At 34.8% G+C, this 17,733-nt stretch overlaps 1 protein-coding gene across 1 annotated transcript in view; it reads right to left on the bottom strand.

Annotated features, from left to right (window-relative positions):
• LRRC9 (leucine rich repeat containing 9) overlaps window positions 1-17,733 on the bottom strand; it is a 97,064-nt gene that overhangs the window by 46,127 nt on the left and 33,204 nt on the right. Inside the window, exons 14-19 of the mRNA XM_053928858.2 lie at window positions 13,897-14,029; window positions 11,675-11,797; window positions 10,894-11,009; window positions 5,552-5,764; window positions 3,805-3,924; window positions 548-739 (exon numbers count right to left, since the gene is read on the bottom strand). Coding sequence (XP_053784833.1) covers window positions 548-739; window positions 3,805-3,924; window positions 5,552-5,764; window positions 10,894-11,009; window positions 11,675-11,797; window positions 13,897-14,029 — 897 coding nt within the window. The remainder of the gene's footprint in view (window positions 1-547; window positions 740-3,804; window positions 3,925-5,551; window positions 5,765-10,893; window positions 11,010-11,674; window positions 11,798-13,896; window positions 14,030-17,733) is intronic.

The following is a 17,733-nucleotide window of genomic DNA, read 5'->3' as shown; positions in this document are numbered from 1 at the left end:
TACTTGGAGATACCCTTAAGTGTAATCATTGAATATTGAAATTTCTTAGTATGATGGTAAAAAAAAAGTTCAAATTTCCTTTTATAGTAGAAATATCAGGTGACATGACAAGCTTGTTCCCCCCTTAACAGTACATTTCTTTCACTGTATTCCATTATTTTTGGTTCCTTTGCCTCATTGCAAGAGGTCTAGCACACTGAGCTACACAAACTCTCTGAAGTTTTGCAAATGGCAATGACATCTAACACTCCTAAAGCCCTAATACTCTCAAATGCTTAGAGAACACACAAAAGTCTGATATGAAAGTAAAGCCTTTTCTTATAATAACATTTGATTCATTCGATCACTATATTAAATTCAACTTATGAAATACTTAAAGAAATTCTAATACAACAAAGATAATTTGTCTTTGTTGCATTAGATAAAACAATAAATTTTATCTTTTAAATCAACAAAGATAGTTTCTAGCCATCACTGAATAGCAGTGAGAAAAAGATTTTAAAATAAAAATAATTCTTTGCTTTTTTAATAACATGCTTGTGCATACCTTTTGCCATGGATTATGTCGAATATCAAGAGTAAGCAGTTTTGTGGTGTGTTTGCATAACATATTTATTTCATCACCAGATTTTTTCAGTTGGTTCCAGCTCAAGTCTAAGTGCTTCAGTTTCATCAGACCTCTAAATCCCTCAAGGGTTATCACATGGTTGTGGCTTGCATCCAAATATTCGAGGTTATACTGCAATACAGACAAGTGGAAGTAATGCTGAAAGGATTGTGGTTTGTATTTACATAATTCTTTTCTTTATGATTCTCTGAGTGTTCTACATGCTTTTGGGTAATCCTCACAGGAAACCCCAATAGCAGTTATACTGCAATCATGGTATCAACGTGTACATTCTCCTAAAGAGCTACAAAATAAAGAATGACTTTATTTTAGTCATTCTTTCTTAATTCTCACTTCACCCTTATAACACAGAGTGACACTGTTTGTTTTCCAAGAAGAGAAGGTGAGGAGAAGCTGGGAAGATAATTTGTCTTCAACAAACAAGGAATTATACTTCTTAATATTAGATTTTTGATTTATACTATTGACCTCACAGCCTGGTTAAAAAAAGGTTCATCTTCAGAGGTAGAAACTAAACCTATTCTATGATTTTCTTATTTAAAAGTGCATGGTTTTTAATAATAATTTTAAAAAATCATTAAAGTAATACATGTTCTCTGTTGGAATTTGGGACAATACAGTAAATAGATGCAAAGAAAAAATAGAAAACATTTGATTACTCAGGAAGAATGACTGAAAACATCTTTTATTATATGCACATATATTTTTCTTGTATAAAACATATTCTGTTACATAGAGTTTTGTATCCTTTTAACATGTTCACATGTTCTTCAAAATTTTTAAATAATTGCATATTCTAATATGTAAATTATCATGATTGTTTTAAGCATTTTTCTATGGGTATTTATGTGGCTTCTAATGGTTGGCAACGTTGCAGCCAAAGAACATGATCACGAAACTCTAATTGAGATGCTGATATTTTTCCAGACAGGGTTTTTAGAAATGAGATTACTGCTTTTAAGTATTTCTGTATTGTTAAGACTCTTGATAGACACTGCCAAACAGATCTGAAGGACGTTTGTACCATTTTTTTCTTCCATTAGTAGAGTGTGAGAATGCCCATTTATTTAAATACCCAGCAATTCCCCTGCCTCCTTTTAATTTACGTTGTTTATTACCAGTGAGGTCAGACATCTTTCCATTTGTTTATATTAGCCATTTTCAAATTTCTTTCTTTCTTTCTTTTGTTTATTGTGCTTCTTGTCTTTGGCTATTTATCTATGCAGAGCTTCATCTTACTTATTTGTAAGATTTAAGACTTTGTTATTTGTATTTGTTGCAAATAAATTTTTTCATAAGGTATACACTAAGTGAGACAGAACAAGACAGAGATAAAGATAACTTTAAGAAGATATTTTGCAACATATTCTTAAGATGAAAATATTATTACAGATTAAAAATGAATTGACTTATTTACAGCTTAATTTAAACAATTGTTTAAATTCAGCATAGAATTAGTCACTGCTATATAATGAATGCGTAGTTCATATTGTAATGGCATTATTATAGTGGTTCAGGTTTCAGGAGCTGAATGTACAGGTCATTAAAATCTAAAATAAAATTTGTAAAACAAATAGTGTAACTGACTTTTTATTCTCATGAATAAGAATTAAAAAGCTATCATTTACTATCATCATCATTTCTTTTTCTTAATTGTTGTTCAAGTACAACTGTCTCCATTTTCACCTCACCATGCCCCCTCACCCCCCCATCCTCACCTCCCACCCTTGAACCCACCCCCCCTTTTGGCTTTGCCCATGTGTCCTTCATACATGTTCCTTGATGCCCCCCCCCATTATCCCCTATTATCCCTCCCCCCCTCCTCTCTGGTTACTGTCAGATTGCTCTTTATTTCAGTGTCTCTGGTTGTATTTTGCTTGCTTGTTTGTTTTGTTGATTAGTTTCCACTTATAGGTGAGATCACATGGTACTTATCTTTTACTGCCTGTCTTATTTCACCTAGCATAATGCTCTCCAGTTCCACCCATGCTGTCATGAAGGGTAGGAGCCCCTTCTTTCTCTCTGCTGTGTAGTATTCTATTGTGTAAATGTACCACAGTTTCTTGATTCACTCATTTACTGATGGGCACTTAAGTTGCTTCCAGCACTTGGCTATTGTGAATTGTGCTGCTATGAACACTGGGATTTTATTTATATATACTTGGAGAGAGAGACACACACACAGAAAACAGTGTGGTGATAGCCTGAGGGAAAGGGAGTGGGGTAGGTGGAGGTGGGCAAAGGGAGGGATAATGGGACAGAAGGAGACTTTGCTTTGGGCAATGGGAGCAGGATGCAGCGTGTAGATGATGTTTTGTTAAGTTGTACACTTGAAACCCATATGATTTTGTGAACAAATGTCACCACAATAAATCAATTTAAAAATAAATAAATAAAAAGGATGTTGGCTTTCCAAAAAAAACAAGGGAGGGGGTTTAATACTGAAACCTAAGATCAGTAAACAAAGTAACACCTCCTACAGTAGAAGCAGTAGCACAAAGGCTTCGATATGATTGCAAGGCCGTAGAGAATGAGTAAGAGCTAAGAATGATGATATATTCTGGAAAGGTATATCAGTGACCTGGGGGCCATGGAAACTGGGCCTGCTGGATTGGAGTTCTGGAAACACATATGTAATTATTTTTGTTATGTCACATATAGCAAGGAAAGCAAAAACCAGACAAGATCCAAACTGATGTGTATATGAGCATTACAGTGTTTGTCCTATGATCTATGAGAAGGCAAACACAAGTCAAACAAGATCCATGCGTGTGACATTCAGGTAGAGAGGGCAAGGCGGAGAGTGAAAGAAATAACATGGATCATGAACAGACGGGAGGACCTGACAATATTAGATGTGAAGTAGTAAGAGCAGAATAAAATGGAAATGTCACTTTACAAAGGGTATTTTAAAAACAAGTCTGGAATAGTTTTAACAAACTTATTTAGCTAGAAATCAGATATGACCACAGGTGTATATTTGGCTTGCAAATGGAATTCAAATCTAAGTGTTATTTTAGAGAAAGTAACATAAAATAGTGTGTGTAGGTTTTGTTCTTTATCTGGTCTGTATAATCTTAAATATGGTATATATGAGTTCATAATTATAAAAGTAATTTATCTATTAAATTAATAATTCTGTTTTACTTTAGTAATTTCAAAAGGACTGTTCTTACCAAGTGGTATACATCATCTAAACAAGTAAATTCATTAAAGCTGATATTAAGTTTTCGAAGTCCTGTTAACTTGCAGAGATCTCTCAATTTACTCAAGCTGTTTCCATGGAGATTCAGACTCTGAGGTAAAATAAAATATAAATTAAAAAAATAATACAGCTTCTATTCTACACCATAGTTATTTAAATAACATTAAGATAGAGCCAATAAGAAAGAAATCTCCCCACTATCCCCTCCCCACTCCCCTCTAGCTATTGTTAGATTGTTCTTAATTTCAAATGTCTCTGGTTATATTTTCTTTGCTTTTTACTTTTGTTGATTATGTTGTCATAATGCTTTTGCCAATAAGTCATTCTTCATTTTAACATTTTCATTATACATTTGGCTTTTTAACTTTGAACTTTTTAATGGAGCTATATAAATTTTCCTCAATATGACATGAAATATTTCTACATCTTTTTCTATATAAGTCCTTATCACTTAATCAGTCAGATATTATTTTTGGTGAACTTTAGTTAAACTGTTACCCAAGGTAAGTCAACTCAGTGCTTATAAGTACATATAAGATTTTTTTCTATTCTATTTCTGTATTTTAATTATACTGAATGGGAATAGTTATTATTTTTTGCTAAGAGTTACTAAAAATCCTGGCTGTTTTGCTGAAACTTCATGTATTTTTTGACATGGTGAAAATAAAGTAAATTTATTAAAAAAAAAGAAAGAAATCTAATGTATGATTTTAGAAGTATAGTTTATACTAGAATCAATGGATCTGGTTCTTGAAAAATCTGATTTTCTGCTTGGTCTATGTTCATCAATAATTGGCATAAAATTCTTTTAGGAAAATAGTTAAATATATTGTTGAAATATTTATTAGGGCAGCTCTATTTCTCAGGCTGGCCAGTGAACAATGTAGGCCCTGAAGATTTTTGGATATTAGCTAGGACACCTCACGAGAGAGAGGATGGAAAGGATACAGCTCGACCGCAGGAAACTGGGTCAGGACACTGGACTGAGGAGGAAAGGCTGAGTGAGGCTGCTGAAGTAGTAGGACAGAATGTCAGAGAGAGAGGCAGAAGAAGGTAAAGCAAGCCATTTCAATAAGTTAACTCAAATTCGGTTGTAAAATTCTAATTTTGTAAAGTAACACTCCCATATTCTATGCTGATTAATCCTGGAAAGGAATTTGAAACTTATCTGTCTTCATCCTAATCATTTAAGGAGAGTTTATTTGCTACTCAGGAATAAAATCCCTTGCAAACTAGCCGGCTACCCCTAGACCTACACTGAACTGTAGGGTGGCCACTAGTCACATGCAGCTACTGAGCAATTGAAATGTGATGAGTCTGAATCGGAAGGTGCTGTAAATGTAAAACACACTCTAGGATTCAAAGTCTCATTATGAAATTATCTGATTAATGAATCTTAATATCCATTGCATGGTGAAATGATAATATTTTGGGTATGTTGGATTAACTAAAATTCATTATTAAAATTAATCTTGCCTTTTAATTTTTAAAAACTTTTTAATGTGGCTAATACAAAATGTAAAATTACATATATGGTTCATATTATATTACTACCAGAGAGCACAGACCTAATCCACATGGACCTTTCCACAAGGAAAGAGTTGGATACTTTTAAATTTGACAGCATGATGCCTAGCATCACAGGTGATTTAATATCTTTGGATTTGATTTCATATTCAAGCTTCCTGTTCCCAAATTTTATTCATCATAATACTTACCACAATGTGACTGAATGTGCTAGTCTTGGCAAGGGAAAGTATCGTTTTATCATCCAAACTAATAAGTTTTGGTTTGGGCTTGATCCTGGGGTCCATTTTTGTAACTTCATCATCAAATTTCAATTCCTGGGACAATACTGATCCTTCTGACTTTTTTTTGCTTTCTTCTAAAATAACATTGTTGAATGAAGAAAATAAAGAGTGAGCCTTGACCTAAAAAATTTATTGAAAATATTGAAAATTTGGTTGCTCTATTTATCATTTTGAAAAAGAGATAGGCTATGTAGAAAAGATTTTTTTTCAGTTATATAGTAATGCTTATGATGACAGAATCACATTAGGAAATCTATGAGAGTAGATTAAAATTGTGGGCTAGGAATAGGTGTATTCATCCCCTACCACTACATATTCCTTAAAACTGGCAAAAAATAATTTAAAAATATTTCATAACAGTGGAGAGGGCACCAACAAAAGACTAGAAATTGTAAGACATAAATCAGAAGGGACTGAACTGACAGAGAAATAGGAGCAAAAATGTAAGCTCTAGCCAAAACATATGCAGGAGATAACCACTTTGAAGAGCAGATCCAGAGAAACTTGGTGTTCAGAGTGAACAAGTAAAATAGCAGCAGGAAGCTCCAAGTAATTAAGTAATCACGTAACTAGGTAATTATGGTAAGAATTACATGTAGATAAGCAAGAACATCATGAACAAATAGAAATAGCTCTAGAAAAAACCAAAATGGCTCTAAGAGAATTTTTAAAAATCAGGGAGAATAAAGCATCTATAATAGAATAAACCATCTAATATCGAATAAATGGGATAAATACATCAAAGTCAAAATAAGAACAATAAATGAAATAAAAATATTGAATAAATGTTTTGAAAAACCAAATGGATATGGTAGCAAATCAAATTAACAATGTGGAAGCTAATACTGAGGAAATCTTCCAGAACACAGAATTTTAAAAACAGAGATGTAAGATACGAAAAAAATAAAAATACAGGATAAGGAAGATCAATTCAGAATGTCCAATGTTTAATTAATAGAGGTTCCAGGGGGCTTGACAGAAAATAGAAGAGAAGAAATAATGGAGGGATTAAGAGAAAACTTCCCTGGAGTATAGAAAGAACTGAACATTCAGATCAGAGGAGCTCACGAAATGGCAAGCAGAAGAATGATAGAGCTAATGTCTTTGCTGATATCATGGAACAGTCACAACACTGAGGAACATCCTACTTCTCAACTTCTTACTATTTGGGTTTTTCTATTTACTACTTCTCTGTGTTTCTGTGTCTTTTGCTGAAAGTATACGTGATGAATACAATCCCCTTCATGATTAAAATATAAAATATAAATGCCCAGAACTATGTTTAACTATAATTAAGACCTATATAAAGAAAACTGTAAGAGAGGACTTGAGTAAATGGAATAACTTATCATGTGCCTGGATGAGAGGCCCAATACTGCAAAGTATTTGGCCTTAAATTAAGTTTTAGAGTCAATATAATCTCAATCAAATCCTAATAGGATTTTAAAATATAACTTTAGCTGATTCTAAAATTTATTCAGAAAAGAAAATGCCCAAGAATACCCGAGATTTTAAGATGGCAAAGGAGTAAGTAGACGCTACACTGACCTCCTCTGAGGACCAAACAGGAATTACAGCTAAATTAAAGAAAAATCATCTTGAATAACCAACTGAACACTAGCTAGAGAGAAGCCTTATAACCAAGGACAGATGAAAGAAACCACTTCACTACAACAATACTGGTAGGGAGTGTGGAGGTGGGAGAGGGCTGGCTGGGCCCCCACGGTTAGCAGCTGAAGTTCTGTAGGGATATTTCAGTGTCTGGGGGCTTCCTCCTGAGAAATGTGGAGTCTGAACCCCAAGCTGGGCTCCACAGCCTAGAGCACTAGAACCAGGAAAAGAATCCAAGTAACATCAGGCCATAAAAAGCAGTAGGGTTTCTGTCCACCAGGGAAAGACAGCTAGAGACACAGACAGCATCTTAAAGGGCCAATGAACAAAATCTCATTTATAGCTACTTACTCTGGGCTCAGGTAGAGGGAGGGCAGAGTGGACTAAAGCCACATGAGGAGAGACTGGGGTTGGTGGCTATGGGGAGAAAACTGAAGGAACAGCCACCAGGATCCCTGTGCTGAATCATTCCCCATACTGCAGGAGCCATATTTCTCAGGCAGAGCACTCCTCTCTGAATGGCATCAGCCTGAGGGGAAACCACAGCCCTATCTGCAGAAATTACTCTGTCTGCCCTGTGGAGCTTAAGCTCTGCTGCTGATAAGTAAAGCTGGAAGACATTCACTAATTAACCCCACAGAAAGCCTGCAGGCAGAGGAGGATCTCTGGAAGCTCTGAGACTGTAGCTGACCCTCCCTGGGGCCTGGTGCTGGTAAAAGCCGGCCTTCATGTGCAGCCTGGTTTTTTACACATGCACCCAGGCCCAGCAGAGGAAGCCACATGCTCTGGGTTGCTGATAGCTCTGGACATATTGCCCAGGGCCAGTCACAGGCAGCATCTGATATACATAGGCAGCTTCTGACATAGATCTGCACCAGAGTCATTGCATATCTACCTAATACATAGAAACAAACAAAGAAGCAGCCAAAATGGGAAAACAAAGAAAAAGTCCCCAAATGAAGAACAAGAGAATTCTCTAGAAGAAGAACTAAATGAAATGGAGGCAAGCAATTTGTCAGATACAGAGTTTAAAGTAATGAGGATACCCACCAGCATGAAAAAAGACATAGAAACAATTAAAAAGGACATGTCAGAATAATGCAGTATCTGAAATAAATAGTACACTGGAAGGAATAAACAGTAGGTGAGATGAAGCAGAGGATCAAATCAGCAATTTGGAAATCAAAGTAGAAAAAACACCTAAGCAGAGCAGCAAAAAGAAAAAAGAATTTTTAAAAATGAAGAGAGTTTAAGAAATCTTTGGGACAACATGAAGAGTAACAATATTTGTATCATGGGAATAACAGAAGGAGAAGAGAGTAAGCAAGGGATCAAGACCTATTTGAAGAAATAATGACTGAAAACTTCCCTGGTCTGGTGAAGGAAAAAGACACACAAGTCCCAGAACACCAAGTCACCCTGAACACCAAGTCCCAGAAGCACACAAAGTCCCAAACAAGATGAACGCAAAGAAGCCCACACCAAGACACATCACAACTAAAATGTCAAAGCTTAAAAACAAGGAGGGAATCCTAAAAGCTACAATAGAAAAGCAGGTAGTTACCTCAGGGGAGCTCGAATTAGACTGTCATCTGATTTCTCAACAGAAACATTTCATGCCAAATGTGACTGGCATAAAATATTCAAGGTGATGAAAAGCAAGGACCTACAACTAAGGATACTTTACCCAGCAAGGCTATCATTTAAAATTGAAGGAGAAATAAAGAGCTTCCAAGACAAGAAAAGCTAAAGGAATTTGTTAACACCAAACCAGTGCTGCAACAAATGTTAAAGTGTTTGCTTAAAGAAGAAGAGAAAGAAAGAGTAGCCAAGAGTTTCTTTTTAAAAAAAAATGAGGTGGGGCAGGGGAAGGGAATTTTCCCTATCACTTATCAAACCATATCATCAAGGTTGTAATAACCAAAACAATGTGGTAGGGGTCCAAGATTAGACACAGAGATCAATGGAACAGAATAGAAGGATCTATAAATAATACTCCTTGTATGTGAAAATAATTTTAACAATAAAGATGGTATTTTAAGTGGAACGGAAAAGATGATACTTATCAAAAAGCTATTTATTTTTAAGAAAAAAGTTGATCACTCTACCAACCTTACACCATATAAAACAATTTCTATGTGGAATTAAAAAGCTAAAAGTTTTAGAACAACCTATTAGAATTGGAATACAATAAAGTAGATATTTATATGTCTTCTGAAATGAGACATAAAATTCAGAATCTATACTGGAAAAGAAAGAAAATTCTGAATTCTTAAAAATTAATGTGTAAATTACAAATTTAAATTACAAGTAATCTTTTTGCTACAAATAAAATTAAAAGACAAGTGGCAGAAAATATTCACAATATATAGACATGATAAAAAATTAATCTCCAGAATGCACATAAGAATTTTTCCAATCAGTATAAAAAACAATAGAATCCAATAAAAATAGTCAAAGGATATAAAATATGATTCATAAAACTATAAAAAATCCGTGACATATGAAAGAACAAAATATCACTTTGTTGCTCATCAGAGTGAGGAATGAAAGACTGATAATATCTTGAATTGAAAGAGGCAAAGAAACACACACTGTCATACATTGTTGGAAATTTGTAAAACGGTAAAACCTTTGTGAAGAGTGCTGGCAAAACCTATCAAAATTGAAACAGAGGGTTGGGTGGTGAGGGTATGAGCAAAAAGGTGAAGGGGATTGGGTATTAAGAGGTACGAACTTACAAATAAGTCACAAGGATGTAAAGTACAGCATAGAGAATACGGTCGACAATATCACAGTAACTTTGTACAGTGACAGACAGATGGATAGAGGACTTTTTGTGGTGACCACTTTGTAAGGTGTATAAATGTGCAATCTCACTGTTATGCAGTTGAAAATAATATAGCATTGTATGTAACTATTCTTTAATTACAAAGAGCTTTACATTCCAGAATAAAAATTAGACATAAAAAAAGAAAATGCATGTACCCTTTGACTATACAAATTCTTCTACAAATCTATGCTGCAGAGAAACTTCCATATCTGTATAAAGATGCATCTACAAGGCCGTTCACTGAAATGTTGTTTTGAATAGGAATACAACCGAAAACAACCTGTATGTTTCATCAACAAGGAAGTCAGATAAATCAGAGCATTACCGAATAGTATGCAGCTACCAAAAAACGAAGTTCACATCTACATGCACAGAAGTGAAAATATGCCCAAAACATATTGCTAAAGGCAAAATCATCACAGAACACTGAAAACTTGATTCTACGGTGTTAAATGTCATGTGTTTTTATATATGTAAACACATAGAAAAAGTTCAAAAGCAAACCTACAAAACTGTTAACAGTGGATGCCTTCATGAAAGGAAGCGGCAGTGGGGTTAAAGGGAAAACAGACTTTCATGTTTATTCTATATTCTTCAATTTAGTTTGAATCTTTTCCAGTGAGACTACAGCCATATATTACTCATGTAATATATTTGCATAATAAAAATATTTAGGTGTCACAATGATTTGCTTTTAAATTTAAGAATATATACATATGTAAAATAGCATTGACAACATTGTTAGACTCCAAATTAATGTGCTGTTCTCATTTAAGAAATTCTAGTTTTAAAAATACATTCATACCGCTGTCATGTACTCGATCTCAACGATGTATTCTGGCAAAACAAGGTCATGATCAAAGACAAACCACTTGCACTGCCGAAAGCTGCAATCGCAGTTTCTTTGTCCCGCTGTAGAATCTAGAGTAAAATCAAAACAAAACCGGGCACAACAAACACTCTTTAAGCTCATAAGATACTTTCTTCATTCTTACATAGATTGATAAACAAGTTCAGTAAGTTCCAACTATTATGTTAGTGCTTTTTTCTCAGTATCTTTCCACACTCCCTAGACAGCTTGTTACTTCTATAAGTATTTACTAGTCCCCCTTTCACTACATAGGCTAGTAAAGTTTACTTTTATTCATATTATTTCCCTTTTCATACTTTTTCACTTTTCTATTCAATATGTGGCCACATAGTTTTTTGGGGGAGATATCTTTGGTTTGTTTAATTCATTGAATAAGCACACATAGTTTTGACAAATGTATTACTCTAAAACCTTTGTTGTTAAAAGATGGGTGAGCTTTTATCTTTTGAAATACATATTATATATCATACATAATACATATGTGAGATTATATGTATAAAATATAAAATTTTACAAAATAAAATATCTACACTCACACATAAGTTACACTGAAGTAGGGGATAGAAAAATGGAAGCTCATTAGTAGCTAGGAACATTTTTGGAGAAAAGTTTACAAACTACTTTAAGTGGGGGTTAAATTGTAAGCACATGTATTAAATGCAAACATGTTGTATTCAGAAAGATGAAAGCGCATTTCTCTTTATGGCAGACTTACTTAGTAAATATTTTCGAGGAATGAACACTGAATTAACCATTGAATAGTTGGCTTGACTGATGGATTCTTGTTCACGAGCCTGAACACTCTGGCCGAGGAAAACCTTTGTAACGAGGAGGATGCCTACATTGAAAAAACAAATCATTTTTAACAAGAATTCATTTCAGTAATTTTCCAATATCACCAAGTCTGTTGCCCCACAAACTTGACCGTATGTTCCGTAAAGGCGGAGATCCCGGCTGTCTTGTTGCCACTGGATAGCACGGAGCTCACTGATCTGGAATAGGAGCTCAGTAAATACTTGTTGAGTAAGTGGAATGGTTGGAAAAGGGGATCCATGTGATTCTATCAAGCAAAGCTTTACGGACTAGGAAAGAAAGAACCCAGTAATTTAGCAATGTTTTTATTAGGTAATTTAAAATAAGAAATCTGTTGATCTTATTGGTGAGTGTTGTAAAAACTCATCTCTGTGTCATTGGCACCTAGCAGGCGGCTTGGAGTAGAGGAAGCACTCAGTAAATGTCTACCAAATGGATGAACATTTCTTTTCCCTCTAGGTCTCAGAGAACCTTGAGATTCACTAAATCCTAAGGATCTGCAGGAGTCACTGAATCCTACAGAGCAACTTCTAATTACTATGCATAAAATATTCAGATGACTTTTTAAAAAACTATACGTTATAAAATATTAATTGGTGGAAACTACTGTATTTTGCTGTGTATAATGCTCACCTATGGTTTTTGTGTGCATTATACATGGGGTTATTATACCCATTATTATACTCATAGTATGTAATCATTATAGCCATGTACAATGCTCATGCTTATTTTTCCCTCAAAAATTTGGGCAAAAAAGTACACATCAAACATAGCAAAATATGGTAATTGCTTTGGAAAGCATATTCCAGAAGGATATAGAAAAGCACTGGAGGTGTTTCTTAGGGTAGGAATGGAGAAGAATGAGAAAAAAATAGTTTTTTCAAAGTGAGTTCTTTCTCGATTCAACAATCTGCTCAATTTTCTGATAACTAACTAAATGAAAAACTACAAAACACATAGATCATCTTAGCAGAGCCATGGTCTGGAACCTAGAATATGATTCAGATAAGTAATTTAACCAAATTTCTGACTACTTAATCTTCAGCAGATGGATAGTTGAGACCCAAGAATAGGTGTCCCTTACTCCCTGACCTGATCAATTCTCATTGTATATTTTTTGGTACTATATACATTAATATTTCATCTTTGTAGCACTTATGATAATTGTAATTTTAAATTTATTTACATAATCATCAATGTTTGTAAGTAGTGTGTAAAGGAGAAACTGTCTAGTTTGCATTGACTATCCCTGTCCCCACCAAGTGCCTAACACACAGTAAGCATTCAATAAATACTGGTGGAACTGAAGAATGAACGGTGGAGGAGGGTGAGGCGAGACAGGGCATGATGAGCTGGTCTTTTCCCAGTCTGCAGGTACGAGGGAACCTCTTCTAGAAGTGTCCTACAAACTGGGTTATATACTTTTATTTCTATATATTCAAGATGCAAATAAAGTACTGATGCAGAATAAATTAAATACCAAAAGTTCATCTTTCAAAAGGCAACTTACAAAGCAGTCTATATACTTCACAATGGGTCTTCAGCCAATTTTGGATTTATAACCAGGTTTTCTAAATGAAGTTTATTTATATTAGGACACAATGAACAAAAGCAGACTGTGCAAAGTATTTGATAACAAAGGACAAATAAGGCCTGCCTTCCCGAGTGCTCTACATTGTGATTATTGCATAAATGGGCCAAGTTCTCTTTTCTCTTTCCTATGAATTTGGGTTGTGTGTGGGGCGTGTGTATAATATATATTTATTTATATGTATGTGTATATATATATATGTGAATATATATATAAAGTTTATTTACCTCAGGACACAACGAACAAAAGCAGACTATGAAAAGCATTCATATCATATAAGTTGCATTAAATATGAATAACAAGTGATTCTCATCCTGTTAATGCTGACACATAGTAATGGCTCAGAAATATTGGTTAACCACCTGACTAAAGTACTGTATCAAAGGCATGTATCACTACACTGGTAAATACTAAATAAAATGGGTTTCAGAAAGTCTCTCAGATTGATAAAACCCAGTATGGAAAATGTTATGAAAATAATGAATTTGAAGACTTAGAAATTAAAGTTCAGAAATAGTGTATATTCATATTACCATGTCTAAAGAGTTCATGTTCGAAGGAGTTTTTCTTCTCATCCTTGTACTTCTGCTGTAGAAATTCAATCCTGGGACACTCACATATACTTAGGCTGTTAGTAAGAATAACAGCTTCCTTCCTGAGAGGCAGCTGTAATGAAAAACTAAAGTCAGTATTTTTACAAAATTGACAATACTTCAGTACAGTTGGTTTATTATTTTATGATTATGTGTCTGGGCTAAGAAAGCACAGACCAGACTCAATGAAAAGAAGTAGATAACCTTCACGTACAACTTCATTCTGTAAACCCATTTAAATAATGTATTTTAAAGAGGTTTATGAAAAGTGATACAGAACAGTATTTGTTTTTGTAAAAGCAGCCAGAGTCAAGACTGACAATGCTGTGTGGTGCAGGAGCTACAGTTTTACCCGTATTCAATGATACCCCACTGGCAACGGTGCATAGTCCAAACCCAAAATCCTGTGGAAATGAGATATTACATTAGTGAAAGTTCTTACACATATATTTTTAAGTATATTTTATTGATTATGCTATTACAGTTTTCCCAATTTTTCCTCCTTTATTCTGCCTCTGCCCTGCACTCCCACCCTCCAAGCTCTCCAGCATTTCCCCTCCGCCTCTGCACTTAGTTCATGCCCATGGATTGTTCATATGAATTCTTTGGCTTCTCCATTTCCTATACCATTCTTAACCTATCCCCATTATTTTATGCCTACCAATTATGCTTCTTATTCCCTGTACCTTTTCCCTCCTCTATTCTTCCCCTCCATCTCCCCACTGAAAACCCTCCATGTGATCTCCATTTCTCTGATTCTGTTCCTGTTCTAGTTGTTTTCTTAGTTTTCTTTTTTTAGGTTCAGTTGTTGATAGTTGTGAGTTTGTTGTCATTTTATTGTTCATAGTTTTGATCTTCTTCTATTTCTTAGGTAAGTCCATGAGGGCTTAGTAATGATGAACTCCTTTAACTTTACCTTATCTGGGAAGCACTGTATCTGCCCTTCCATTCTAAATGATAGCTTTGCTGGATAGAGTAATCTTGGATGTAGGTCCTTGCCTTTCATGATTTCAAATACTTCTTTCCAGCCCCTTCTTGCCTGCAAGGTTTCTTTTGAGAAATCAGCTGATAGTATTATAGGAACTCCTTTGTAGGTAACTCTCTCCTTTTCTCTTGATGCTTTTAAGATTCTCTCTTTATCTTTAATCTTGGGTAACTTAATGATGATGTGCCTTGGTGTGTTCCTCTTCAGGTCCAACTTCTTTGGGACTCTCTGAGCTTCCTGGCCTTCTTGGCAGTCTGTTTCCTTCTCCAGATTGGGGAAGTATCCCTTCATTATTTGTTCAAGTAAGTTTTCAACTTCTTGCTCTCGTTATTCTCCTTCTGGGACCCCTATGATTCAGAAATTGGAATGTTTAAAGTTGTCCCAGAGGTTCCTAAGCCTCTCATTTTTTTGAATTCTTGTTTCTTCATTCTGTTCCGGTTGGATGTTTATTTCTTCTTTTTGTTCCAAATTGTTGACTTGAGTCCCAGTTTCCTTCCCCTCACTGTAGGTTTCCTGTATATTTTGCTTTATTCCACTTTGGATAGCCTTCATCTGTTCCTTCATTTTGCAACCGAGCTCAATCAGTTCTGTGAGCATCCTGATTACCAGTGTTTTGAACTCTGCATCAGATAGGTTGGCTACCTCCTTGTCACTTAGCTCTTTTTCTGGAGTTTTGATCTGTTCTTTCATTTGGGCCGTATTTATTTGTCTCAGTGTACCTGTTATGTTGTAAGGGGGTGGGGCCTTAGGGATTCACCAGAGCAAGGCAACCCTCTTTGTTTCTGGGTGAATGTTTCTTTAATTCCTTGGTTGTTGGAATTCCATGCAGTTTGATTTTCTGGCACTTTTGGTTGTTTATTGTTTTTAGATTGGTTGTTATCCTCCTTTTGGTTGTGTAAGGAAGCTAAGGATTTCTACCTACACCTCCATCTTGGCTAGAACTTCTCTATTTTTCTAATAATATATCTAGTCTAATAATCTACATTGTTTTCCAGAAACATCTTGTGCTAATGCATGGAAATCTTACTTTGCCTTGAAACTAGATTTATTTCTTCAAAGTGTTTTATCAGAAATATTTATACTACTTGTTGTGAAAGCAGCTCAAAAAGGCGAACAAAAATTTCTAGTTTTAGCAATCAAAAAACTAGAGCTAAGAGAGATTATATGACCTGTATATATCCAAAAACAGAAGTAGAATTACAAGTCATAATTTTAACTCAGTTCTACTTCTCCCTGTCATTAAATCAGGCTTGAAATTATTATTAGTTTAATATTAGTAGAAATATTTATCCAGATAACTTTATCTAGATAACTTTCTAGACGTTATCTAGAAATATCTATTTTCTATAAAAGTTAAATTGCCTATATATTTTTCTTATTGAAACCTGTTGTCCAAAGAGTTTTTTTTTAAATATATTGAAATGTGGCTCATATAACCACAAATTCCACATCCCAGTAAGTATATGAGCTTCTTAGATTTCCAGAGAACATCACTAAATAGCCATTAGATGCAAGCCATTTCTATGGCATTGTGAGGCTGCAGCATGATCTTGGCCCTCAAATAAGAGAGGGGAAGATGGACACCACACCCAATAATTAAAAATACAGGGCATCCCATGATGTGTCAAATAAGATAGCCTTTTTTAACTAAAGTGGTTAAGAAGGATTTTGTAGAGGTGATGGGAGCATGTCTAGGTTTTCAGAGGATTAGACATAATTCCAATAATCAGAAACCTGATAGAGGAAAGGATTTTTAAGAGGAAGAAAACATATGAAGGTATAGCAATAGGTGTGATTGCCATTCATGCATCTGTCCAGCTATCCACCTTTCATTCATCAGACTTCAACTAAGAATCTAAAAACAAAGTCCCTGCCCTCAAGGACTTCTGGAGAAATGCATAGAAATGATTATGTTGCAGTATAACAAATGAGCTACAGGGAAAATTCCCAATTGATTGCCACTTAATTAATTTCCACTTAACCAATTCACACTATTAACCAATATTTTCCATTCTGTCTATAACCTACCATGTGGGTTATAGTCAGGTAAAAGAGGGTACTTTAAAAAATACTGATGTACTTCTAATTCCACCCAGTCTAATTCCACTGTATGCTATCAAAAGTCAGTTAATTTTGTTCCTAAACTTATTTATACTGGTTGTATTTGTAATTGAAATCATGCACATTATATAAAGCAATGAAATATAAGAAAGATTGAGAGCTGTTTCTGTGAACAGTAAGTGGAAAGCTTTGGTAAGATTCCATAGAGGCTAATGGTTAAACAAAGCTTGTGTAGGTGAAACAAAGCTTGTGTAGGTGAAAAAAATGCAAAATTTTGGTGGTCGCAGGGAGGGTCATACCAACTAAAACTATAGATGGATTCTTGCACTCAAGTTACTTTGCAAGAATCTTTAAGTACATGCTCAATTTTAAAGACACTGAAACTAGTATGTAATATGCTTGTGGCTGATGCAAGGAAGACTACCCTAGATTTCCAACATCATACTCAAAGGCTTTGGCCTTACATAAAAAAAAATCTTAATGTAAGTTTGTATGTTTCAAGTTATAGTAAAGTGTTCTTTAAGTCAGTCATTTGTTTATAGTTGTCCATTTTAATTGACTTTTTGATAAACCTAAATAAGAGGACTAACTCAGAGGACTTCTACTCTTTGGGAATTCAGGAAAGGCTTCACAGAGGAGGAAGTCCTTGAGCTGAATATTGAAGAATGTTTTCCACAGGGAATAAGTAGGAAAAAGCATTTCATTGAAGGGCGGTGCTGAGGTGTGTTTAG

This window comes from Desmodus rotundus, chromosome 7 (assembly GCF_022682495.2).
Source record: "Desmodus rotundus isolate HL8 chromosome 7, HLdesRot8A.1, whole genome shotgun sequence".
NCBI classification, from domain to species: domain Eukaryota; kingdom Metazoa; phylum Chordata; class Mammalia; order Chiroptera; family Phyllostomidae; genus Desmodus; species Desmodus rotundus.
The sequence above is the reverse complement of the archived record's forward strand: the minus strand, read 5'-3'. Positions and strand labels throughout refer to the sequence as shown.